This window comes from Meleagris gallopavo, chromosome 3 (assembly GCF_905368555.1).
Source record: "Meleagris gallopavo chromosome 3, MGAL_WU_HG_1.1, whole genome shotgun sequence".
Taxonomy (NCBI): Eukaryota; Metazoa; Chordata; class Aves; order Galliformes; family Phasianidae; genus Meleagris; species Meleagris gallopavo.
Genome location: NC_139406.1, coordinates 61,888,177 through 61,913,878, shown reverse-complemented (window position 1 = coordinate 61,913,878; position 25,702 = coordinate 61,888,177). Strand labels below are relative to the sequence as shown.

Genomic DNA, 25,702 nt, shown 5'->3' with positions numbered 1-25,702 from the left:
ATTTGACTGAAAATGTGCAGAAAACAGTGATTTTCTTATTAATACTTTGCTTTATGTAAAGCCTTTGAAGATTTTTTGTTGTTGTTGTTGTTTCTTTGAAGGAAATTCTGGGTACAAAATTCTCTGCTTGATGAGACATCTTTTACTTTTGGATCCTTAATTTACATGCAAATGAGTAACGAAGTGTTTTTTTTACTGATTTACAACTTGGATCTTTTATTTCCTCAGCCATCATGTATGTCATGGGAGCACTCGGTCCTGCAGCTGGCTACTTACTGGGAGGACTTCTCATTGGTTTCTATGTTGATCCTAGGACAACTGTTTATATTGACCAGAATGATCCCCGATTCATTGGAAACTGGTAAGGGTCAAGCATTTTTCAGGGCTACTCTTGCCAACAGGGAGTTGAGGTAGGATGGGCAACTGTATCCCTTGAGGGCTTATTTAGGTCTACGGAAAGAAGTCAAGGAAGAAGAGATTTCTATTGATTACTGCATGCTAGGTGTTGACAGAGAGGAAATGCTTGCCACAGAAACATATGTGCACATTTAATGGAAAAATCTCCTGTTTTGGCTGTGCCAGGAGCTGCTCTGCCTGACATGGTGGGTACTGACTGACAGCACTCAGCACAGAAATAGCAGGACAGAATACTGCTATGTTTAGGAGACCTTTGAGATCACTGCTGCCTAGGGTTGAGTCCTTCCCAATAGAGGCTGGATACATCCCTTCTTTGGCTTTCCAGCATGTCTTTGATAGGGTTTTTCTGATTCTTGACCCTGGTATGGTATAGAGTACAGTTTCATATCTGATGCACAGTACTTGTCACAATGACATTTCAGTCAGACCATATCTGCTTCTGTTTAACCTCCAGTGATCAATCTTCACAGTTTGATGTGGAAAAATTCATTCTTTGGAGTGTTCCTAGACTTTTGAAGATTTATCACTGCTTTATTTGCCTTACTTAGCCCAAGAGCATTGATGCACGGGACTGTTTGGATGAGTTTTCAGTGAGAGACAAAGAAACCTGAGTGCTTGGTTAACCTGACTCTGGGGTTAGTGGTTCTGTGCTCTCATTTATATCTCACAGAAAAGATCTATGATGTGAATGTACTGCAGTGTTAAAGAAGCACTCCGGCTAATTTTGAGTACAAGATTTTGAACCAGAGCAAAAAATTATGCATTTTTATTAAAATTCTTATGCTTCACATGTTTCTAAGTGTATCAGTGAGCTACTTATCAAGCCATTTGCACCAATCTCTGTTCTGCATCAGATGGACTACCAGTGTTGTTGGTTTACAGCTGGGTTTGGCTACATTTATAAGAGAGATTAGCCAGAAAAATGCCTGTCCTTGCTCATGGATTACAAGTTCAGCTTCCTTTCCTCAGAACAGTGACTACCAGGGATGGGTCCCAGATATCCTACAAAAGTGGTTGTAGCCACTGAGCAAGAGTGGTGAGGGGTCACCTCATACAGCCTTGCCTGTTCTTAGGCTTTGAGAACATCTACTGTGCCGGATCTTGCAAGTGAGACAGAGTTCTGTTTGTGCATTTGGAAGATGCTATGTTAAACTACTAAATGGATTTTATGTATCTACAAGGTTTAATATCATTTGGACAGATATCTTAGTGATTTCAGTTTCAGCTCACAGAGGAGCCTGTAGTAGTGATACAAATAGGACTGAAGGAAGGGCAGGAAATCGGCTGTCATAGTTGCCGTGTTCTGTCCAGCTCAGAAAAGTCACTCAAAGTTTCCTTTTTGCCTCATGCTTGTTAAATCTGTGGATTGGCTATTGCTGAAGGGTGTTCCAGTATTATTCTTTTGGTTTTGGCTCTCTATATTTTTTCTCTTAACTTTCTTAACATTGTTGCCTACTATCACATCTCTCATAATTAAGTTTCATGATCTGTGGTGGCTTCTAGTGATAGTTCAGTGGTTTCAGAGCATCTGTGCTTCATTTTTTTTTCTTTTCTTTCTTTCTTTTTTTTTTTTTGAAAACATTATCTATTAAAACTGTGACTCTAATGGTGTGCCTGCTGGTCCTTTGTCCCTTGCTACTTAGTGATTGCCTGGTTGCAGAGTGCTCTGGAAGTGTTGACTTTCATTCAATTGAAATCTATTTTCTGGGACTGTGACATTTTCTCCTTGCAGGGAAGTGCTGCGTAGCCAAGTTTATTTTTATTTATGTAATCTAACAATTTGAAATGTAAGAGTAGTCTAGTGCTGACTTCAGAGAGCTGATGTGCTTTTCAAAAGTAGGGTGCAGTTGAGATAAGGTAATGGCCAGTCATATTTGAGATTTCTCAACCTTGTTTTCTTTGAAGTGAATTAATGTCTTTGATTTTCATCTTTTCTTTATTACAGCTGCAAGGTTTCTCACTCTACTTATCATAGGGACTAGTGGAAAAATTCCACTATTAAAGCAGGTTATCATTACAGACAAGATAGTAAGTAAAGCGGCTATGATATATGGCAACAAAAATTGTTCTGAGGTCTATTTTTTTTACTTAAGCTGTTCCTTTCTAAGAAGTATTTTGCATGTATTCCGGATGGGCAACTTTATCTCATGTCAGACCTGATTAAGTAACTGCTGCTTTTGGGGTTATTTCTAATCTATTTCTTCCTTGTTTTGCACAGTTTGGGTTTACATACCTGGGTTTTTGTAGGTGCTCTGGACTAAATTGTAGGCCAGCTGTCTTTGTCATCGCAGATATTGAAAACTGCTTTTTATTCAAGTATGGTAACTGTGGACATCTGTTAGAAATCATTTGTCATGCTGTTGTCTTTAAAAACTGCTAATGTGCTGTATAGGGATCTCGTTAGTTGTGGAGTAGCCCTTGGCGGTCTGTCAAGTGCTTTGAATCAACTTTTCTTTTGCTGACACTTTTCTGTTTGCCTAGTTCTGAATCTGTTTAATACTTCGAACTTCTCATATTGTCTTTCATCATCATTCCACGCAAGAAGTTTAAAGGAATTCCTCTAGCACTGTCTGGTCCTCCCCGAGTTTTAATTGCTTTTATCTGAGGTCTTTGGATTTCTGCAGATGCCTTTGAGGTATTCCACTGCATATTTTCTTTGACTTTAGAACACAGGAAATCAAGGGCTTTTTAATTAATCTATAGATCCTATTCTGATATTCTGACCTCTTATTTTCTATTGTAGGTGTCTTTATTATTTTTTATATACTCTTTTGTCTGTTTTCCAGTTCTTTGATGCTTCTCCAGGAAGATGTGAAATGTAGACAGTGCACATAATTACATACAGTGCTGCATTTATGACATCTCCAGCACTTGGTATGCTTCCATACAGATCCATTTGGATTTCAATTTTATCTCATGATACATCACAAGGCCTTGTCTCCTTTGCTGTTTCCCACTGAGTGGCTTCAGATTTCTCCGTATTATTGCCACAGATTGTTTCTTTGATCAGTGCAGCTTCTGCCTTTGAGATCCTGAAAGGGGTGTTGCATTTTTACACAGTCTACCAATTTATCACCCAACTGATAGTGCTGATTGATCCTCCTGAAAGTCTGGTTTCTAGCCTATGTATTCTATTAGCTAAAATGAGTCAATAGACGATTTTCTTTTTATGTAATATCAAAACTAGTGAAAACTTTCATTAATTTAGATTTGCCTCAGAATAGCTCCTTGCACGATCTTTCTAACAAAAATGATGTTACATGTGAAAGTTTGTTTGGTGTTTACCTTTGTATAACCATTACATATGTGTATGAATTGACCTTTATTTAATGGTACAGTTTGTAATATCTTTGCATTGCGAAAGTGTTGCCAAACATTTCTGTTCATAGTGCAAGTAATCCTGTCTACCCTGGACTTCTAAATGTTTAAAATTTGAACAAACATTTAATTATTAGCTTCCTTTTTTAGAGCGTAAAGGATGTGCAAAAACATAATATTTCACCTACGCACTGTGATATGAAATCAAAGAGCTTCAGACTTTTGTTGTTGAGCTTGGATGTTGGAGTAAGGTGGCTGAATTCAATGAATGTTCTAGGCACTAGTGCAGATTAGATTAGTGTCTAATGAGAATACTCATAATAATTCAGTACATTGGAAGAACTCTGGGGGTGACTTCTGAGGAGCTTTTCATTGGAAAGAGAGAGAGCTGAACAGTCAGTGCAGTGAAAAGTAGGCACTGGAAAGCAGAAGAGATTTAGCTCTGATATGTCAATTTGGACACTATATCATGGTTAATGCCAAAGATAAATTTTTGTGTTCTCCAGAGAAATATGTATTGCTTTACTGCACATTATCCAAGAAAGGCAAAGTAGAAGGGAACATCTCCTTCTCCGGATTTAGTACTGAATAATTATCAGAAGTAGAAATATAGGAATTTGAAGCTGACCCTATTTCATAAACCACTTGGTGGTTGCTAGATAAATACCTTTATCAGTAGAAAAGCCAACAGAAAAGTCTTCTAACTAAGTGTTTTAACACAGTAAAGGATCCTCTCCCACTCCATTAATTTACTCTAATTTCAGTGTTGTGTATTTTGCAAAGATGTCCTTCTAGTTAGTACAGTCTGTAATAATCACTTTAGTATATTTATTTCATGTAATGTATTGCCTTTCATTTCTGTTCCTATCTTCTGGCATTAGGTGGAGCGGATTTCTTCTTTGTGCCATTGCAATGCTCCTTGTGATATTTCCAATGTTTACCTTTCCAAAAAAGCTTCCTCCTCGACATAAAAAAAAGAAAAAGAAAAAGAAAATGAACTCTGATGATGTTTCAAGTGATGATGAAGTCATGAAAGAGAAAACAAATAGCAAAATACAAGCAGACAATGCAGTTCCTGCTTCTATGGGATTTGGAAAGAATGTTAAAGGTGAGGTTGTTTTTAAGTTTCAAATGCTTTACATTTTGTGTACAGGTTCATCTTCTAGGATTGTATGAAGTGTAATTGGAGGCAGAATTTTTACCTGTTGTATTTAATACTATGTTTTGCTACTGATGGTCTTTTAAAGTTATGAAGTGCAGTTGTGAGGGAAGGGCATCCTTTTACTTACAGTATTGAAGTGTTTACGTGCACTGGTGACAAATAGGTTCTCTGTTTGCTATAGTTATATGACAAACAGGAAAATCATATAACTGTATGGCCTCCATTACCAGGCACTTTTGTATACCTTGCTGTTTGCAATTGTCATACTTGCTTAAGCTATCCTTCATACAAGAAAGGCTCTTCTGAAAAAGAAGCAAAACAAGTAAAAAGAGTTTTAGTGAGTTAAATTACCTTCATGTATTTAAGCAAGTTAACTGGTACAGGTTATTTTATTTCTTATGCATTTCCTGGCTGTTGTGTATTGCAGGCTGTTTATTTTCTGATGGCTAGGATGAATTAAATCTGTTCTAATTCTGAAATGACAGGAGTTAAAAAAGTTGACAAGTAACATTATTTTTACTTTATTCAAAGAGTCAAACCTTAATGTGAAATTTAACAGCCAGTAATAATGATTGATAAAATGCCATAGGAAGAAATGCAGTGTATTAAAAATGAATCACTACAAAGCAAATAAATTAGAAATTTACAGTGTCATCATATTGAATAGTACAGGACAAGAATAAATGAACCTTAATACCACTGTATTAACAATGTTGTTTTGCCTCCCTTGAATTCCATTATATGAATGATGGCTGTGCCATCTTTGACATTCTGATGCAAATGGAACTAACGGATCTTGTTCAACATCTTCATCAATGACCTTGATGAGGGGATAGTGGCCACCCTCAGCAAGTTTGCTGATGATACAAAGTTGGGAGGATTGGCTGACACGCCTGAAGGCTGTGCTGCCATTCAGCGAGACCTGGACAGGCTGGAGAGCTGGGCAGTAAGAAACCAAATGAGGTTCAACAAAAACAAGTGTAGGGTCTTACACCTAGGGAGGAATAATTGCATGCACCAATACAGGCTGGGGGATGAGCTGCTGGAGAGGAGCTCTGCAGAGAGGGACCTGGGCGTCCTGGTGGACGACAGGTTGGCCATGAGCCAGCAATGTGCCCTCGTGGCCAAAAAGGCCAATGGCATTCTGGGGTGCATTAAAAAGAGCGTGTCCAGCAGGTCGAGGGAGGTGATCCTCCCCCTCTACTCTGCCCTGGTAAGGCCTCATCTGGAGTACTGTGTCCAGTTCTGGGCTCCCCAGTACAAAAAAGACAGGGATCTCTTGGAAAGAGTCCAGCGGAGGGCCACAAAGATGGTGAAGGGCCTGGAGCATCTCCCCTGTGAAGAAAGGCTAAGTGAACTGGGTCTGTTTAGCCTTGAGAAAAGACGACTGAGAGGGGACCTGATCCAGGTTTATAAATATCTGAGGTGTGGCGGCCATAGTGGTGAGGCCAGTCTCTTTTCAGTGGTACGTGGAGACAGGACGAGGGGAAACGGACATAAGCTGCAGCATAGGAAGTTTTGCATGAATGTGCGTAAGAACTTCTTCACGGTGAGGGTGACGGAGCACTGGAACAGGCTGCCCAGGGAGGTTGTGGAGTCTCCTTCTCTGGAGATATTCAAGTCTCGCCTGGACGCCTACCTGTGCAACCTGGTGTAGGGAACCTGCTTTGGCAGGGGGGTTGGTCTCGATGATCTCTAGAGGTCCCTTCCAACCCCTACAATTCTGTGATTCTGTGAGTCAAGATAACATACAGAAAAGTATTTTCCTATAAGCTGATAATAGCTTTTCCATTAGGTGTCATTTACCTTAGCAAAAAGAGTCTGTGGCAGGAATGCGCTATCATTTAATTATTTTTCAAGTTTAAGTGGCTTTATGGAATGACATCATGCTTCAAGCTTCTCAGTTGATGTAATTTCATTTATAATGGAAACGAAAAATAATCACGTGTCAAAATCATTTAGTATTGCTCCTTCTGAGATGCAGTTTTCAATTTATACTTCCCACTGAATTTCAGGGCTTTCTCTTTTTACAGAATGTTAGACACAAACTCCACTTAGGCTGTAGCCGGAAGACTGGTGATTTAGTAGGTCACATCTTCCATTCTGTACCAATAAATATCAGTGATGTCCTAGTTTGTCATGACAGAGGTCAGTGCCATTAACCTGTAAATCTGTGCATCTTTGCTAGGAAATCTCTCATGGAAGAAAGTGTAATTTGATCTTCTGATTGGACATTGTCTCAACTGGAAAGCTTTGTCCTGCTGTAATTTGTCCTAATTTCATGTAAATTAATTTGTTATGTGAATGAAAAGGAATTAAAAAGTTGTGATAAGAGAGGGCTAGGATTATTTTTCCTGAAGTGGATGCCAGGATGGACTGACGATGTAGGACAAAATTCTGCTGCAAGTGTCTTCCAGCTTCAGTGACCTTGGCTTTATTTTGGTCCGTAGACCTGGGGTCAGATAAAAATGCAGATTCATCTTTGATTTTTCTATGTTTCAAGATGCAAGGAGCAGGAATTCAATCTTTTCTATTTATGTTACGAGTAAGCAATATGAAGGAGAGTGCTTCTGAGGCAGGTATCAAAAGCGTTAAATAGGTTGTAAGAGGGGATTTTGTTTACTGGGAGAAATTGAGATAGTATAAATAACATGAGATAGAGAAGATATATGATAAAGAAGCCATAATTCAATCCCATACATGCAGATTAATCATGAACTTAAGCAAACAGAAACACTGTTTTCACTTATTACGTGGATACCCTTAGGGTTTTGTACCATGGAAACTCTGCAGTCCCTTTTACTTACCACTATAATGAAGCTTACTGTGCAATTGGGTAAAGGAGCAGTTTAAAGAAAGCAAATGCGTATATTACTCATCTAAAATGTTCTGTTCCAAACTAAGAGGTGTTACTTCCATACTTGCATTTTCTATTTTTTAAATTTTATTTTTAATTTTTCCCCCAATATATGTGTAAGTAAACCCATGTTATCCACAAGCCCAGCCCACGTGCAATTTTCCTGTCTGTCTTTTAGTGTCTCCTAGCTGTCGTATGCCATTCCCAGTCAGTCCCTATCAGGGCTTGAGACAGGATAATAATGCTTGTCAGGATATCACCAAAGGTAAAACAAATTCCTGGGAGATGTAAAGTGCTCAAGTGCTCCCCTGAGGAAACCAGATGAAGTTTCCGCTGTGCACCAAAAGCAGTCAGAGAGAATCAGCACAAGAGGAGGGGATGCTGGGCTGTGTGCCCAGGTGAGCCCTGTAAATGTCAGAGTTCAGGAAACCAAGGGCTGGGTTACCTATCATGCCACTCACTTTAAGCACGTCACTCCCCCTGCTGCTGGTTTGTGTCATCCTGGAGAACTCAAAATAGAAAATGTTGCAGTCCTGTGCAGTGATGAGCAGCGTTAGCTGGAGTTTGAGAAGCTGCTGGAAAGCAAGCAAAGAATCACATGTGACTGAAAGTGTTAATTTCCATTCTGTTAAACAAAACCATGGATGTTTGTAGCCAAGAGTATGGTGCTATAGAACTGGACATTTTACTCCCCTGGTTGTATTCACTCTACTGCCTTTGGCTGGTAAAGGAACCAGGCTAAAATAAAATAAAATAAATGATGAGGGAGGTGAAGTTGGAATTAATGCTTTTCTTTAATTAAAATCCTGCTTCCATTCTTTCAGAATTTTGCTTAGAGCAACGTTTACAAATACTTCTATTGCTTGCAGATTTTTCATAGGCTTATCCATCAGTCAAGTAGTGGTTCACCATACCAGTGAAAGAAAATGGATACTGACTAGAGATAACATTTTCAAAGAGCAGGAGGGAAAAAAAAATTCTACTAGACTCAAATGAGTCCAGCAAGGCAGATTCCAATTCATGTTTCATTACATACTATGTTATTAAAAAAAAACAAAAAACAACAAAAAAAAAAAACAGGAAAATGTTGATTTCAATTATTGCACAGTAGAGTAAGTGCATTTGCAGACATACTAAATGATTGTTTCAGTTTCAGGAATGTAATTGGTAGAGACTTATTTGTTCAAATGACAGAATGAGGTTTGTTTCTACTACACACTTGCAAAAATGAGAGATGGTTTTCGAAGGCCTCCTAAAAATCAGAACTTGACAGGTTTAATAATGACCTTGAGATGAAAGAGTAGGCCTATAGCTAGTCACGCAAAAATAATGTGACATTGAAATGGTTTAAATGCATGATTGATTATATAGTACAAAGAGCCTTTAAAGATTTTATCTTTCTTGCTTCTTATTGGAATTAATGTGGTTGGAAGATGTGAGATTATTCTGCCTTTTTATCACAAGCTTTTAGATTCAGGAGTTCTGCTGCTTAGAATTTTACTGTAATCATAGGAGGAAAACAGAGAAAACTGAATTCCACAAAAGTATTTTTATTTGCCAGATTCTTCATGTATAACAACTTTTCCTTATACGTCCAGGAATCGCAAAGAGCTTCAAGCCTGAGTTGCTGCAGGTGGTCTGTGTTAGTGCTGCATACAAGAATAATCTGTTTTATTTCCTGCCAGAAATTAAAATAATCAGAACTGTTCCCTGGAGAATCTTTCACGTGAGTTTAAAAGAACTTGTGCTTGTTCCAAGGCACTCTGAGTTTTATCTATTTAGCAGTACAAATCCATCTTAAATGTACTAATTAGTTTTTAAATTAGTAATGACCTTTAGGCTAGGTGCTTAGTACCCTGAAAAATATAAGTAGGAGTTAACAGAAAGCACAGCTCTACATCAGAATGCCAGAGCAAAATGTTCGTTAGCTCTGCAGTTGTTTATTTTACCTAATTATTTCTTCAGTATCTTTAGACTGAAAATTCTAAATCATACATTCTTGTGAAGTTCAATTTTTCCAGGAAGAACTAAACTTTAGCAAGTATTAATGATCCTTTAAAATTATGGATTTAGAAAAAATCTTGGACTTTAAGTTCTGGGCTGAAGACTTTCACTTTCTGCAAAGACCACTAAGTTCATCATCATAATTAAATGGCATTTCTCTCTGTGGTGTCCAATCTTCTGAAAGTTGCTATTGTCTTTCTTCTGCATTTATCCAGCACAAGTGAACAGCTCTCTGCTATACAAAGCCTTTTATCAGACTTACTCAAAGTCTCTCTTCCACCAACTGTTAAGCTAGGTCATTATTATGAGGTTGAAACATGAAAGACTATTTTCTTCTTGAATATTTTTGGGTTATTCGTAACGATTTTATGTTTACATACATATCATACACCATCCTAATAGCCACAAAGTCCAGATATTGCAGTAGATGCCAGCATAGCTGAAACTAATGCCATTTGCTGTTACTGAACAGGCACCTTCACTTTTGTAAAAAATTTTTTTGTAAAAAAAGTAGTGTATCTTTTTTAAAATTTTATTTGCTACAACTTTGGCAGAGAAGATAGAACTGAATAAACATCTGCTCTCTATAACTACCTGATTGGAGATTGTAGTGAGCTGGGGGTTGGCCTCTTCTCTTGCGTAACTGATGATAGGACTAGAGGGAATGACTTCAAGCTGCACCAGGGAGTTTTAGGCAGGACGTTAGGAAATACTACTTTTCTGAAAGAGTGGTCAAGCACTGGAATGGGCTGTCCAGGGAGGTGGTGGAGTCACGGTCCCTTGAGGTGTTCAAGGAACGTTTGGATATTGTGTTGAGGGATATGGTTTAGTGCGAACTATTGGTGATAGGTGGATGGTTGGACTGGATGATCTTGTAGGTCTTTTCCAACCTTGGTATTTCTGTAATTCTGTGAACGGAGATGTCTCATCTATTTTCTGCATCTGAAAACAGGAAAATTTTATTCTTGCTAAGCCAATGTTGGCACACAAAAAAGCTGGTAGGGGCCAACATGGAGTCTTAGAAGATGTTTATTTGGTTTTCCTAAGCAAAATCCTTACTCTTTTTGTTCTTCATTCCTCTTCATATGAGAGAAAAGACCTTGTAGATGAAGATGTGTTTGTTTACGGCTGGTATCCTGCATTTGTTAGCTCTGGCTCTTGGTACTGTAATGAACTGCCTTAGCTTGTGGTCTCACTGCCACCATTTCTGTCATCTCACAGTGAGAGCTGAGTGCTGCTGCCCATGTTTCAAAACATTGAGTAGCTCAGTTTTCAGCAAAATCAATCCTGGCGTTCTCTTTTGTGATTCCTTTCATCCAGTGGCAACAACACGATTATAACTACTTGCTGCCGTTTCTTGGGAATGGCAATCAGTCCCATGCCATGTCTCTAGGGAAATGCTGCAGCAGCTGTCCTGTGTCAGCCATTTTCTTAAACTGCATCATCTTGCCCCATGAGAGGCTTTGCAAAAGCATCTTGGCTCTTGTTTCTTTGGTTTCTTTTTGCATCTGTGCCCTCACTGGCTAATCCCAACACAATCCAACCCCGAAATAAAAGCAAAATCTGGTGAGATTTGATGACTAAATGACTAAATTTGATGGCTTTTTTACACCTTTGATGTTTTTCTCTTTCATTTCCTCTTGAATAATGAGATTCATTTTGATCATCTGTATTTTGAGCGTGTTATATCTGATAATAAATACTGATAACATTTCATTTTGTTCTTGCTACTCTCATGCAGTTTCAGCTGATGTACAGCTGTATCACAAGCTTCCATATATTCACATTCATATTGTATTGCCACATACTTGTGTTTTCTCGTTTTTCTGTTCTACTATTGTAAACAGTGCTATAATAATTAAAAAAAAAAAAAGCAGTAAGTGGTTAAAAATGTTAAGATTTAAATATATGAGTGCTTCTTAATAAGACTGATCCATTACTTATTTCCACCAAATTTAGTATTTTTCTTCATAGAGGCAGCAAGAGAGCATTTGACTACGTTAAAATGATGAACTCTGTTTGCACAATGAAATCAGTATAATTTTTGACAACTGGCATAAGCTGAGACTGGATGCAATCAGACAACCGCAGTGCTAATTTGCAGTCTAACAAGTTTTGACATGACAGGAGTCTAAACTCTGTTTGCTTTTATACGCATAACCTGCTGAAGTCCGTGGAGTAAGTGACACAGATTTGACTTGATGACTTTTAACATCAGTAACATTTTTGCACAGGAGTTCTGCTGTTCTGCACTTATTCAGCTGTTTATTTCTAATGAATGGTTGTGTCATTGAATTCAGTGGGCTCTGTTTCAGGCAGTGTTCAGTTTTCATGAAAAGTTAATGAAAAAACTCAAATCTTATTGGGCTGAATATACTTGTCATGCTTGGACACAACATCTGATCTTGGTATTAGCCCCAAGAGAAGAAAACCCAAGCACAATTTAAAAATTATGCTGTGTAATCTGAAAAAATTAACTCTTAAATTAATAGAGTTATCAATTTCTGATGGTAACTTGATATCGCTATAGGACTGAATTAAAAGTATTCAAGTGCTTCTTTTAATGACAGTTCTGAATTTCATGGGGTTTTGATATTTGATTTGAGGGTAATTACAACAGCTGTGAATGGTTTTTAAATGTAAGCTAATGATATGTGCTCATTTTTAATTGATTATTTTATCTCTTCTGGGAACACTAGAGTTGTGTGAGTTGTAGAGTTGTACGTATGTAATACACGTTGAGATTCATTGATACTGACATCATTTTCTCAGTATGCTTTGTCTGCATGCACTGCAAATATTTTTTAATCATGTATAAAAATTTGTAATCTAAAATCTTTTGTTTTCCTTTTCAAATTATAGTAATGTTATCCCACTTTTCCAATGGTGGTCCTTTAAGCAGAGAGCTACAGAGGTGTATGGGATTGTTTTTCCTCGCGTGGAGTGCAAAATTCAGTATTGTTTCAGTAGCAGGTTATGTGTTATGTCCTAGAAAATTTCAAAAGAAGACATCAGACTAATTCCTATCTTTCTACTTTTTCTTGCTGTTTTTCTCTGCTCTTTACTGTTACTGCGTAGGTCCTGTTTCTTCAGACAGTGTTGTTAAAACAGACCTCAGTTCTGTTTGTGAAAAATGGGACTGCAGCCCCAGGCAATGCAGTGAGATAGTGTAAGAACAAACAGCAAAGAGTGCAATGCAAAATATGCACTCTCCCTTCCGCTCAGCAAATGGAGCCAGATGCTAGCAAGCCATTATTTACAGTCCATCTCAAAGGAAATCAATTTGTTTTGTTCCAATTTGCTTTTGTTTTTCACTCATTATTTATAACATTCATTTGTCATTTTTGTCATTTTATAGAGCTTCCACGGGCAGCTGTCAGGATCTTAAGCAACATGACATTCCTTTTTGTGAGTTTGTCATACACAGCTGAGAGTGCCATTGTTACAGCTTTTATTACCTTCATTCCCAAGTTCATCGAGTCACAGTTTGGCATCCCAGCATCCAATGCCAGCATCTACACTGGTAAGGCATTGCCAATGAGTGTAACATTGCAAGGCTTGTCATTCTTTGGCTGATGAAGTAAATCAATATAGGAATGAACTGAAAACGTGGCTTTTAGGACAGGTGATTTGATGCATCTTTGTGTGCTGGTTTGGGTATTCGGGCTGTTTGTTGATGTTTGCTATATTTTTTTTTTAGTAAAATGTGAACCAATTTAAATTGTTTGAAGGCTGTTTGTGTGTGTGTGTGTGTGTGCAGACAGTGACCTTTTATAATATGTTAATAGCCTGCAGGGGAAAAAAAAAAAAAAGCAAGAAAAGCAAACTAGAAAACCCAGGAACGTTACTGTGATGTGTGTGGCTTAAAAGGTCTTTTAAGTGTTGGTATTTGATGTGAATTTTACTTCCTTTTTGATCTTGAAAATATCCTAGCCTTCTTTTCTCCCTGGGGACCATCTGTTTATCCGCTCTGCCCTTCCCTTTCTCATCTCCCCCCCAGGTGCCCGTGCCCTTCTCCCCATGTCCCTGCCATCACAGAGCACCCAGCAGCACAGCCTAGTCAGGATGGCTCCCCAGGCCCTGGTATTGCTGGGGCCCTGCTCCTGCAGCTGTGCCACTTCCTCTGCTGGCACAGTGTGCAGCTAAATCCAATGCCTCCTTCAGCTTGGGAGTGTCGGTTCTGTAGCAAGGAGGGATGGCCTTCAGCTGCAGCTTCCCAAGAGGAAGGGGCCAAATTCTTTTTCAGTCATGCCTAAGGCATGCAGTTCATCACCCTTCTCTCCTGGCTACATCGGAGGCACTTGTCTCCATCTCTTCGTTTCCTTTTCTATCCATCTTTTTGCCTTCTCCTTACTCATAGAATAGCTGTTCATTGCTAATTCTCTGCTCCTCCATTCTTTCTGATAATACGCCTGACAAGGTGCAGTGGGGTGGAGAGTGAGTTGTGGGAGTGAAAGTGAGGTGCAAGGAGAAGAAAAAAGACAGCAAGAGGAGGAGGGACAAGTCACTAAGACACATAGGAATCATTTGTCACCTACAGTTTGTGGAAAAAATGCAAAGATAGAGTGTGGTGGAGAAGCATAAGAGAAGTACCATGAGTTGACTTCTGTTTGCAAGCTTGCTGGAGCGAGGGCATGAAATCCCTGTGTTCTGTACATAAGGAGAAAATTTGATTGATGGAACCACGGTTCTACTTGAAGTTTAGGCTATCTACAGACCCATAGGAGTTTGCTGTTTTCTAGGAAAATCTGGAAAAGAAAACTTGGAGATTCTGCATTAAATCATATTAGTTAATTTAATAAATAACATGAGCAGTTTACAAAATTTTCTGGTTAGCAGAAGGAGGACTTGCAAATTATTCGTATATCTGCATCTGTACTTCATATATACCTTGCTGAATCCCCTTGTATGTGAACAGTAAGAGTTTTATATTAGTTATTTTGCATGCCAACGCATAAGCAGTAGTTTCTTAACTAAGTTTCAATTTATTTATATTTTTAAACAAAAACAGCACTGATCAGCAGCAAAAATTCTATGTGCCAAATTTCACATCTTGAACTTCTGCAGCTTGTGCTAAAATCTTGTCTTGTTTGTAGTTGGGTTTAATTTTGACTTTAGGTTGCAGATAGATATTAAATAAATGCACAAATACAAAAAAAATATGTGTTTTGATAGATTTACTTGTGAAAAAGAGTTACAAATCAACTAACTTGTAATTGGAAGAGCTGTTGTATTACAAAGCCCTGCTCTGGTAACTTCTGCTGAAGTGAATACAAATAGGTTGAATCTACCTTTAGTTCTAGGAAAGATGTCGGGTGTATCTCAAACAGAATCGCTTTGAAAATCTCTATGCTATTCCCTTTGGAAGTACAGCTCTGTTAGCAGATATTGCAGTTTTCTGTTACCAGACTATTAGTAACTGTTAAGATCATCTTTTGCCACTGTGGAAAGCCTCAAGTGCTGCTGCATCCTGACAACAGCAAAAAGGACAAAGCCTGAAAATTGCTGACTGAAAGCTGATACTGCCTTGGAGCACTGTACCCAGGAGATTTTTTGGCACATGCACAATTCCTGTAAGCCAAACTGTCATTATGAAATGAAGGAAAGTGCAGTGCAACGGCTTATATCAGATCTTAAGCTTTAGTCTTCTAAATGGCTTTGAAAACGAAGAATGCCTGTCCTGATTACATGTACATGCTTGGCTTTGCCCTGCAAGCTCTTCTGGAAATGCACTGTAGTAGCAGCGTTCCTTTGACAGTATATCACTTCTGATTTCACATCCCCTGCGGAGGAAGAGAGGAGCGCAGGGATGAAGAATTTGAGCTTGGGGCAAAAGAACTTCTCAGGCTTCCTGACACACAGAGAGGAATGAGTGCTTCTGTCTGCTGCTAAATCTGCTCCTGCCCTTCAAGTTTCTCCCAGAGAAAGGTTTTTCCGTTCCCTGTGCCAGTTTGCATGGAGGAATATTGCTTTCTATGTCCTTTCTGTAGGTTTGCCTGTCTTTTTTGCCCTCCTGAATGAGAGGCAGCCTTGGTGGGGCAGTTTGTTCATGCTCATCTCCTCTTTTTTATGTTCTGTTCTTCATGGTGTGGCAAAGGATGGCTGCAAACAGCAGCATAAGTCAGAATGGAAGACCCACTAACTTAATTCCTCACAAAATACCTGCTTGCTCAGTTTTGACAAGGTGCTAGATGCACATGATGTTGGTTCTAATGAAAGGCTTTTCCAGTATATTCAAGAGAATAAGGAAGAAAATATAAATTCTGGTCCAAAAGATGTTAGAAACTCAAAGCTATGTAAGGTGGAAGGAAAAATAAAAAAAAAATTATATTCAATAAGCCTATACCTGGCTTTAGTTCACGTAACTGGTGTAGCCAAAGATTTGGTCCATGGAATTTGATTAATCTGACACAGGTGTTTTAGAAGATATCACAAGTGATCCCAGTCTATGTTTGGTGGGTACATGGGCTTCTTTGGTACATGCTTCTTATAGCAGGGCATGCATGGCAGACTTACATGTCTGAGTTCCCATTTTCATCTAAAGAGAAGATTTTCAGAGGCAGCAAAATGATTGGCATTTCTTTCCCTTGTTCATATTCAGTCATTGAAACTTGAGAGAGGTTACGGCTTTGAACTTTGTGAAATAATTTAATTCTCCTCGAAGGACTTAGAAATTTAAATTCTGCTCTTTTGAGAAAGACTGTTTTTGATTCTGTGAAGGGTTGTTATTAAGAATCTTCCTCATGAAATGACATTTTACTTTATAATACCATTGGTGATGGAATTATAATTCAGGTGGCAACTATTTTTACCTCTTATTTTTACTTTTACAGTCTCTAAATTTTGATAAATGTAATATCTCCTTCACCTTTAGACAAATTAGCAGAGAATGAGAATGCTTTGCAATATTATTAAAAATATTTTGAAGTAATAGTTGTAGGCTTCTTTAGAAACAAGACAAGTTCTTTAAAAATTTTTATTATTAATGTAGCTCTTTCTCCTTAGACAATGCTGCCGAAAGTTATTCAAATTCTGTATTTACATGGAATATGTCTTTATTAACAAAGGCCTTATTTCTCATGTTATTGGGAAGCAAAGCCAAGGAGAAGCTTGAAAGAAATTCTCTCACTTAACTACACCTCTGGCCCTGGGAAGTAAGGACAGGTTTTGTAGCTTAAACTTACAGTGTTTGATTCTAGGATCTTAATTTCTTCATTCATGTTTGATCAGTTGACACATTGAATGGTTGCACTGAAATGAATGGGGCTACTGATGTAGGAAGGCGCTGTTTCACTTGAGCCAAGTTACCACAATGCAGAATTCTCAGCCAGCTGCATGCATGTGCTGCCAGGTGGACAGGCTTCAGGATTCTGCCCTGGGTTAACATCTATGCTTTGCTGGACTTAATCGTGAGAGTAGGAAGAGGAAGATGAATGTCCAAATTTGGATTTCTTCACATTTTTAGTAATTAAGAGCAATGTGTATCCCTTGTCTACATGCTGAAATAAATACAAAGCAATGTTTCTGCTTGTAAATACAATAGTTCTCTTATAGTGCTTTGGCTGCTGGTAATATCATAAGGAAGCTTTTATTAATTCTTGGACAACACTCCAGAAAAGTCTGACTCAGTTTGCTAGCTAGCAGAGAATCAGACAATGGAGATCTTAGTGCAGCAATTTGTCATCATCTAGTTAGGGAATTAAACAAATATTATGTTATTATTTATGCTATTTCTGTAGGTCCTGTTTTAATGTCATTCAAATTTCTTCCTGCAGGTGTAATAATTGTTCCAAGTGCTGGTGTTGGTATTGTCCTAGGTGGCTACATTATCAAAAAACTGAAACTTGGTGCAAGAGAGTCTGCAAAGCTTGCCATGATCTGCAGTGGTGTGTCTTTGCTGTGTTTTTCAACTCTCTTCATTGTTGGATGTGAAAGCATTAATCTAGGGGGAATAAATATACCTTATACGACTGGGTAAGTACCTTTGAATCACTGGAATTTTCCAATAAACCTGGTGACAAAATGTAAAAAATGCTGATGGCTGATGTTCTGAAGAATCCTCACAATCAAATTGGGATATGGTATTATAGTGTGAACACATACTATGTGGCCCTTCTTTTTTACATCTGGTTTGTAACGAAGCCTATGCAATAACTCACCTTTCTGATGGATGGGAAAATATGTTAGAATGGACTTCAGCAATTTTCAAAGGAAAGCACTAACATGCTGTTTACATTGCTCAGAATTTAGTGTTTTGGAATGCTTTCTGTTTATGAAAATTGTGGAAATTCTAAAGAGATTGTAATGTTTATTTCTGAATAGGTTTGTTTAATATCTTAGGTCTTCAGTCTTACTTGGGCATATGCCATTGATGTTAGTGGTGTGCATTGCTTCTGAACCCCTTACAAATTGTACAAACACCATCCATTTCTTGCCAGGGATGCTGACCTGATTATAACCTTTAAAAAAGGCAGGAAAAATAAGATGTGGGTGCGGGAAGAGAGTGGGAGTGAGGGATTTAGGCTGTGACATCAAGAAAAAAAAAAATAGGGATATTTGGAAGCAAGAAAGTGTAGTAAAATTTGCGAGAAGATTATCTCCCTAGAAAGTAGTTCCTAGGAATCCCGATCATGAACATTTTTTACTTTCTTATTAAGCACATTAACTTCTTGCTAAAATTCCTTTCTTCATATAGCTTAAAAACAGGAACAAACTAAGAATTTGAAAAGTGCAAACCTATCTGAAGCAATGTTTTTCACTTTGCTTCTACATCTGAGACAGTGTTTGCCTGTTAAATATGACTATTTGTTGGGTGTCAAAGTCATTTGAATATCGTGCTTTCAAAGTCCTCTCAGCTTTGCGTGTAACATTCTGAGGTTTGGAGGAGATTAGGAGAGATGTAGAGCGGAAAAAGAGATGATCAGATGGACAAAAAAGAACTAAACTGGGGCAGTGAAGAAACCAAATGAAAAACAAAGAAGAAGAGTGGGAAACAAGGGAAGGAGAGAATAGGACAGTTTACACAAAGAATATTTTGCATTGCCTGTTGCTGTGTGTTACTGAGTTGCTGTCAAATGATAATCATAGGGCAAGAAGCAAGAGAAAGCCATGAACTGATGGAAAGCTTGTATGCTCATTTGTTTTCTTAATAACCTAGAGTGAAAACTTGATGCCAAAGGGCTAGCTGTGGAGTGGAGTAGCATAGATGATGAATCCTGGTCTGAGAATAGAGGGCTGAAGGAGAAAATGGGAATAAAGGTGGTTAGAACACCTTGATTGTCCATCTTCTTGTGATGTTTATTGACAGCCTGGAGGAGTAGATGAAGAAAGGAAAATTATTAAGAGATAAAATGTAAATTTTATTGTCCCCCCTCTACTCTTCACACCTGATGTCCAATCTGGAGTACTGTGTCCAGGTCTGGGGTGCCAGCACAACAAAGATGTGGAGCTAATGGAACAGGTCCAGAAGAAGCAAAGATCAGAGGGCTAAAACACCTCTCCTGTGAAGGAAGGCAGAGGGAGCTGGGCTTGTGCAGTCTGGAGAAGAGAATGCTCTGAGGAGACTTCATTGCAGCCTTCTAGTACTTAAAGGGAGCTTATAGACAGGAGAGGAACCAACTTTTTGCACAGGAAGATAGTGACAAAACAAGGGGGAATTGATTTTTACTCAGAGGGTGGTGAGGCACTGGAACAGTGGTCCCGAGAAGCTGTGGGTGCCTCATCCTTGGAGGAGGCATTCAGGGCCAGGTTGGATGGGGCTCTAGGCAGCTTGAGCTGATGGGTGGCAGCTCTACCTGCAGGAAGGGGTTGTTAACTGTATGGTCTTTAAGGACCCTTCCAACCCAAACATTCTGTGATTCTCTAAAACTTTTTGTAACTATTAACTGAATTGTGGAACGTGAGAACGTCTCTGTCTGGTTGATGAAAAGGCTGCTGTTTTCAGCCAGTGAAAAGGTTATTTAGTTTAAATCTATTTCTAAATCAAAATCAGGTAAAACTATTGTTATTAGAACATTCAGATTAGAATTGTAAGTGCATCTAATTCATTTCTTTGGTAAATAATATTTACAATAATACATGAATTGAAACTGAAGTCTCTTCACAGCTGTTCTGCAAGTATAATCACATTAGTTCTTGACCACCTTCATCTAGTTCTTCTTACTGGTACAAAAGATGAGACATAGTAATTACAGATTTTTGTAAAGTACTGATGTGTGTCAGGTCTGTAAAATCAGTATAAAAATTAGTGTGCTTAGACTAATGTCATGAGAAACTGAGAACTGCCAGCATGTGATAAAGCATGATTCACGTGTCTGAAGGGGTTAAAGACGGTAATAAATAAGCAGTAGTAATTATAAATTTACCTTGTAAATGTGATGTGACAAACATTCTCTTATTCATTGTGGTCAATCATATAATTTACTTAGTAAAGAAGTCTTCTACTCAAACATCAAAGAATGTAATTTTTATGTAACAAAAAATCATGCTTTCATTTTGAGATTTAATAAAACACATATTTTGTTCTCTAGTTCCAGTGCTGTTCAGCGTATAGACATCAAAGCCTGTTCAGCATGCCTAGATGAGAAATGGGAAACACTACAGCTGTTTGGTTCAGGATAAATCATCTTCTACAATGTTCTGCCTTACCATGACTGTGCCGGGTCTGATGTCTGAGCTACCTGCTCTGGCACAAGCCTGAGGATTTCAGCTGCACTGGGCAGTATAGACATACCATACAGCATAGACATACCATGTAATCTTCTTTGGGCTAGTTCTTTAGTTCTTTAGTTCTACTTTCTTCTTCTCTTACATTTAAAAAAAAGTAGGTTTTTTTCCTTTGATGAACTGAGACAAGCCAGTATAGAAGAGATAGATAAGCTGGGTTTTAGTTATCATAGAAATATGTGCAAATCAATACTCAGAGATGTCAGCAGTGATATGTTGTAATTCAGAATGTTTCATAACTCAGTATTTTTCTCACTGTACCAGCTCAGGGACCCTGGAGGTGCACACAGATTAGAATACATTTGCAAGAATTCTCTGCTTTTTTACGTTGGAGACAAGCAGTTTTTCTGTTGTTGGTGTGTCGTCAGCAGTTCTGTTATCAGGAAGGTCAAGGACATCTCTGCTTTATACATCTCAGCATTTCAGAATCTGTTGTTCAGTTCCTCAGCCTTGTCTCTGAAGGCGTGTTTGATATTTGATATAATGAGCCTTGTGCCAAGCTCTGCTGTCTGGCATCCTTTCTCTTGCATCATAATAAACATCTGAATGGGAAATCCTAAATCAGTGAATGGTCTCTACTTGCACAGCACAGAAGTGCTTCCTGAGGTTCAGATGGAACCTTCTGTGTTCCAGTTTGTGCCTATGGACTCTTGTCCTGGCATTGGTCACCACTGAAAGGATGCGGGCTCCATCCTCTTTGCACCCTCAATTTGGATATATTTATACACTGTTGTGATCCCCACTGAGTCTTTTCTTCTCTGGAGTGAACAGCCCCAGCTCCCTCAGCCTCTCCTCACTGGAGAGGTGCTCCAGTCCCTTCATCACTTCATGACCTTTCACTGGAATCTCTCTGGTACATCCAAGTCCCTCCTGTACTATGGAGCCCAGACCTAGACCCAGCACTCCAGATGTAGTCTCACCAGTGCTGAATAAAGAGGAAATAGCAGAGAACAGCTGCTTTGGTGGTTTGTAGACTTGATCTTTCTATGTTTTGTGATATTAAGTAACTAAAACAAGCTCCCGGGGAGCTTACTCATAATGACAGATTCCTGGATTATTTCAGTTCCATCTCTCATATTTCTGGCATGTATTGAATCAAAACAGTCCCCTTCTGATTGCTTTCTGTTGTTTTAGTATAATTAAAGTTTAATTAAAGCATGTAATTGAGTTACTGAGGCACTTAATGTAAGAAAAAAGATAAATTTTTGCTCTTGTACCCTTAGTTTGTGTTTCTGTTACCCTGGATCTCTTTCAGACCTGTCAGATCTCTTAATTTAGAGTCAGTGACTAATTGGATCAGAACAATGATAACAAAGAAGGAATCCAACTAACGCAGTGAGAGGGTCCCTTGTTTGACAGCTACACAAAATTTGCTTCATTGCTACAATTTCAGCTGCTTGCCAACTAAGAGCTGCAGATCTCTGCCTTTCAGAACGTCCTGGGCCTTAAAGCTTCGATACCAAACCAAAAACATTGCCACCAAGTTAACCCTTTTGATCATATAGCTCAATTTTAAGGTTAGAGAAATTGTGAGAGATTTTCTTCTTTTGTTTGTATTTCCTTAGTGTAGGGTAATGTTGGTTAATGCAGCAGTCCGAGTAATATTAATAAAAGCATATCCAAAGCAACTCTCTGTTTAGATGTTACCAAAAGATAGTCAGGATTGCTTTTGTTTATCTTCATTTCATTTAGATTGTAATTTCATGGATGAGGGTCCACCTTTTTCCAGTATCTGGACATAGACTGCCAGCCTAAGTGGGGTCTCAGTACAAGTCTGGATATCTGAAATAACAGGTCACAGTTCTAAAGATTCCAGACAGTGTGTCCTGCCTTACTCTTTCCATTTTCTTGCTTTATTCCAAAGTCACAAGCCTTCCACAGAGCAATAGTTGTAGAGGAGAACAGAATTTAGACAATGTTAGGAGTTGCTTTTTTTTGTTTTTTGTTTTTTTTCATCAGCCTCATCTAAGAAAGGTCTTCTTTTCATTATCTTTACCAGTACTGAGTCATGGAGACACAAAACAGTCTCCCTGAGAAGAGAACAAATGCAAAAATTGAGTTTTATCCCAATATGCATGTTTAGCAAACCTGCAGTTAAATGAAAAGAGCAGAGTCATTGCTTGTAATTGAAAGAATAGTTCAGGAAATGTGTCTTTTGGGGCTGGTCTCTGTGTGTGTATGCATAGTTGCCTTGCCATGACAGATGCCTCTGGCAGCTCGGATGAAGCAGCACTGAGGATTGACAACATCTGTGCCACTGACACAAGTGGAGCAGGTGTTTCTCATATATCCCATGTATCTATTGCAGTGGATGCACTGAAAGTAAGCTGCTTTTTTCATGGTCCAGCTCACGAGCAGGACTTAATAGCTCTGGTTCAATTTACTTAAGAACCTGCTTTTTTCTGACCAGCGCGGGTAAATCTGTGATGAGCTGTGCAGCAGTTCAGAGCTCGCTGCTCTGTTTTCCTTTGGTGAAAGTAGGCAGCCTCCTAGTGTCAGAAGATGCTGGTTCAGCTTAGTGATGTAAAAATATGTGCTTCTACTAGTGGGAAAGGTATTCACAGAAATCTGTTATAATGTGTGCTGCTATATAGCAGATGATACATGATGGAAATGGGGTTACATGCATATTTGTCAGTAGAGATTTCAAGTCTTCAGCATCTGTAGTCCTTCATTAGTTTCCCATCATTAAAAAAGGAATGAACAGTGGATGAAGACTGAAGGTAATAAAGATGAAAAGAGGGACTCTTAAAAATGTCTACTGATGAGCTTTTGGAAACAGCTAATGGCTGATTTTTTTTCTATTACATATTCTAGAGAGAATAAAAAAATTCTCTTTTTGTACAAGGCATTTGTTGTAAGCAGCAAAAAAAAAAAAAGGCAAACAAATACCCAAAATAAACCATACTATAATTTATTTGTACAGTAGGTGATGAAAGCTGGGGAGACGCAGCTTGCAGTAACTTGTTATTAACTTGAACGTATTTGCTTTGCGTATCTGTAAACTTAAATCTTCTTTCCGGCAAAGTAAAGAAGTCCCTAAGATTAAATTTTCACTGAACTCTGTTCAGTTTCTGGGTTCATGTTTCTAATTTCTTGCATGCCTGATTTCATTCACCTTTATTTTTAAGCTGATTTCCTAACCTGCGTGTCATACTAATGTTCAGCAATACAGCTCAAGTGAGTAGACTATGTAAGTGGAGCCACTGGGAAGCAGCCCAAAAACCATCTACTGCTGAGACAGCTTTAATGAGAAGGGATAAGAGGACGGAAGAATGCATTTTACAGAGTGGGAAAGGCTGGAGAGGGGAATCTGAGCTGTGCCTTTCCTGGCAGCCTGAGATGCCCTTGGTCCTGTCCACGTGCTGGAAGCCAGGGCACCATCATGAGGGTTTCCTGCACAGTTGGGAAGCTTACCCCAAATATTTAGGCATATGGGGCATCCAGCTCAGCAGGCTGCCAAGGAGCTTGTCAAACTCCAAAAATGCTGCCTCTCCTGTTTCTGTGATAAAATACTGTCACATCATTGCTGAAGTCAGTATGTTCATGAGAAATATTTTGGTGATTTGGATGTTTTCCACCAGACAAAAATTTCTGTTGGGAAATTACTGGAAGAATCTGCCTGGTGGAGTACGACATGTTGCTGCATATTGCTTTCTGAAATCCAGCATGATATAATGAGACAAGTTTCAGCTGATAGCTGAGAAGGCAACAGCCAATATCAATCCTGGTTATTTAATTTCCTGCTCAAGCTGCAACGTGTTTCTAAAACTGTACCTTGTTTGTTTATGGCACGAGGAAGAGAACACTCAGGCTTTGGTTAACATCCAACTAGACCACAAAGTGCAAAGTAGCTCCAAGAGCTAAATTTGTGGACCTGATTTGTGTAATCAGTAGACAGTCAATAAATATTTAAAAGCTACTTAGCAACATTAGATCAGCTGCAAAAGTGCACAGCTGGAAAGACAAGCATATTCAGCAAAGGCAAATAGTGTTTAAATACATTAGAAATGAGTCAGGTGGAAGTTACTAAGCAGCTGTCGTACTGCTTAGCATCACTGATGATGGGAAGTGAGGTGACAAATAAATGGATAACAAGCGTTACATGTGGAGTTGTTCCTGAGCCAAGCCTCTGATCTATTCGGGTATGGAAGATGGGAGCAGAAGAACATCTCTTATTGTCCACGGTGTTGCTGGGAAACAGTAAGCCTGATGGTTGCTGTTTTGCCTTTACAGCTGTTGTAGCTGAGTATTACAGAGCTAAGGTGAGCAAACAGCAGCCACAAAACCAGTTCAGATTCTTGTTCAATTCCTGCGTGGCTGAGGAGGTGCAAACATCCTCTGGATACCTACTGTTCTGTTTAGAGAAGGCACTTGGGCTGGCTTGAAACAGCAGTGGCCTCTCTGTGGCATCATTGAGCAATACCAACAGCAGGGCAAACAGGGCAGCACAGTTAATCCAATATTGCAGTGCCTGGTGTGGATGCTATGCATACCAACATAATTCCCAGGGCAAGAGCTTTGCTTACAACACATATGCTAATACCCATGCCCTAATGGAGTTCAGTACCTAGTTTCTGTTCAAAAGGGCCAAACTGCCATTTTTGACAGAAATTCAGGTCTTCTGGACTGGACTGCACTCAGAAAACAGGAGAGGGTAGGATGGTACCTGCAGCCCCCTTTACCACTGATGTAAGAAGATGAAGGTCATGTTCTTCTCCTGAAGTTAGAGATTTTCATTAATATATTCTAATGTCTGGGAAAAACCTTCAATTTTCACTCCTGCAGCCTCTCTATCATGTTCAACCTTAAAGAGATTATCTCACTATTCATTGAAAACCAGCTTTTCATATCTTCTCAGTAGACTGTTGGATAAATGATGTAATAGAGACACTTTTAGCTTCCATCTTGGGGGGAGGGAGGGAAAGATCGTCAGCCAGGAAGAGGAGGGAGGGAAGTGTTGTTTTACAGGGCTGTGCAGAGCCGTCCTCTTAGCAGACAATCCCAAAGCTGTGGGTGAAGACCAAAGAGACTGAATTCTGGTAGAAAGTGGCACACAGACTATTCAGAGTAACCTTTCAAACTGACCTAATGATACATCGAAGAGTTCTGGTACTGTTCATTTCTGTAACAATAGCCATGACAAAAAAAAAAGTTATCCTAAACTACATTCTAAAAGCACCACCTCTCTTCACTGTTCAGATACCGTAAGCTCTGGC

The 25,702-nt window shown here is 38.9% G+C and overlaps 1 protein-coding gene across 1 annotated transcript in view; it reads left to right on the top strand.

Annotated features, from left to right (window-relative positions):
* The window catches only part of SLCO5A1 (solute carrier organic anion transporter family member 5A1), a 73,607-nt gene that overhangs the window by 28,957 nt on the left and 18,948 nt on the right, over positions 1-25,702 (top strand). Inside the window, exons 3-6 of the mRNA XM_085221232.1 lie at positions 229-361; positions 4,617-4,843; positions 13,117-13,281; positions 17,534-17,732. Coding sequence (XP_085077358.1) covers positions 229-361; positions 4,617-4,843; positions 13,117-13,281; positions 17,534-17,732 — 724 coding nt within the window. The remainder of the gene's footprint in view (positions 1-228; positions 362-4,616; positions 4,844-13,116; positions 13,282-17,533; positions 17,733-25,702) is intronic.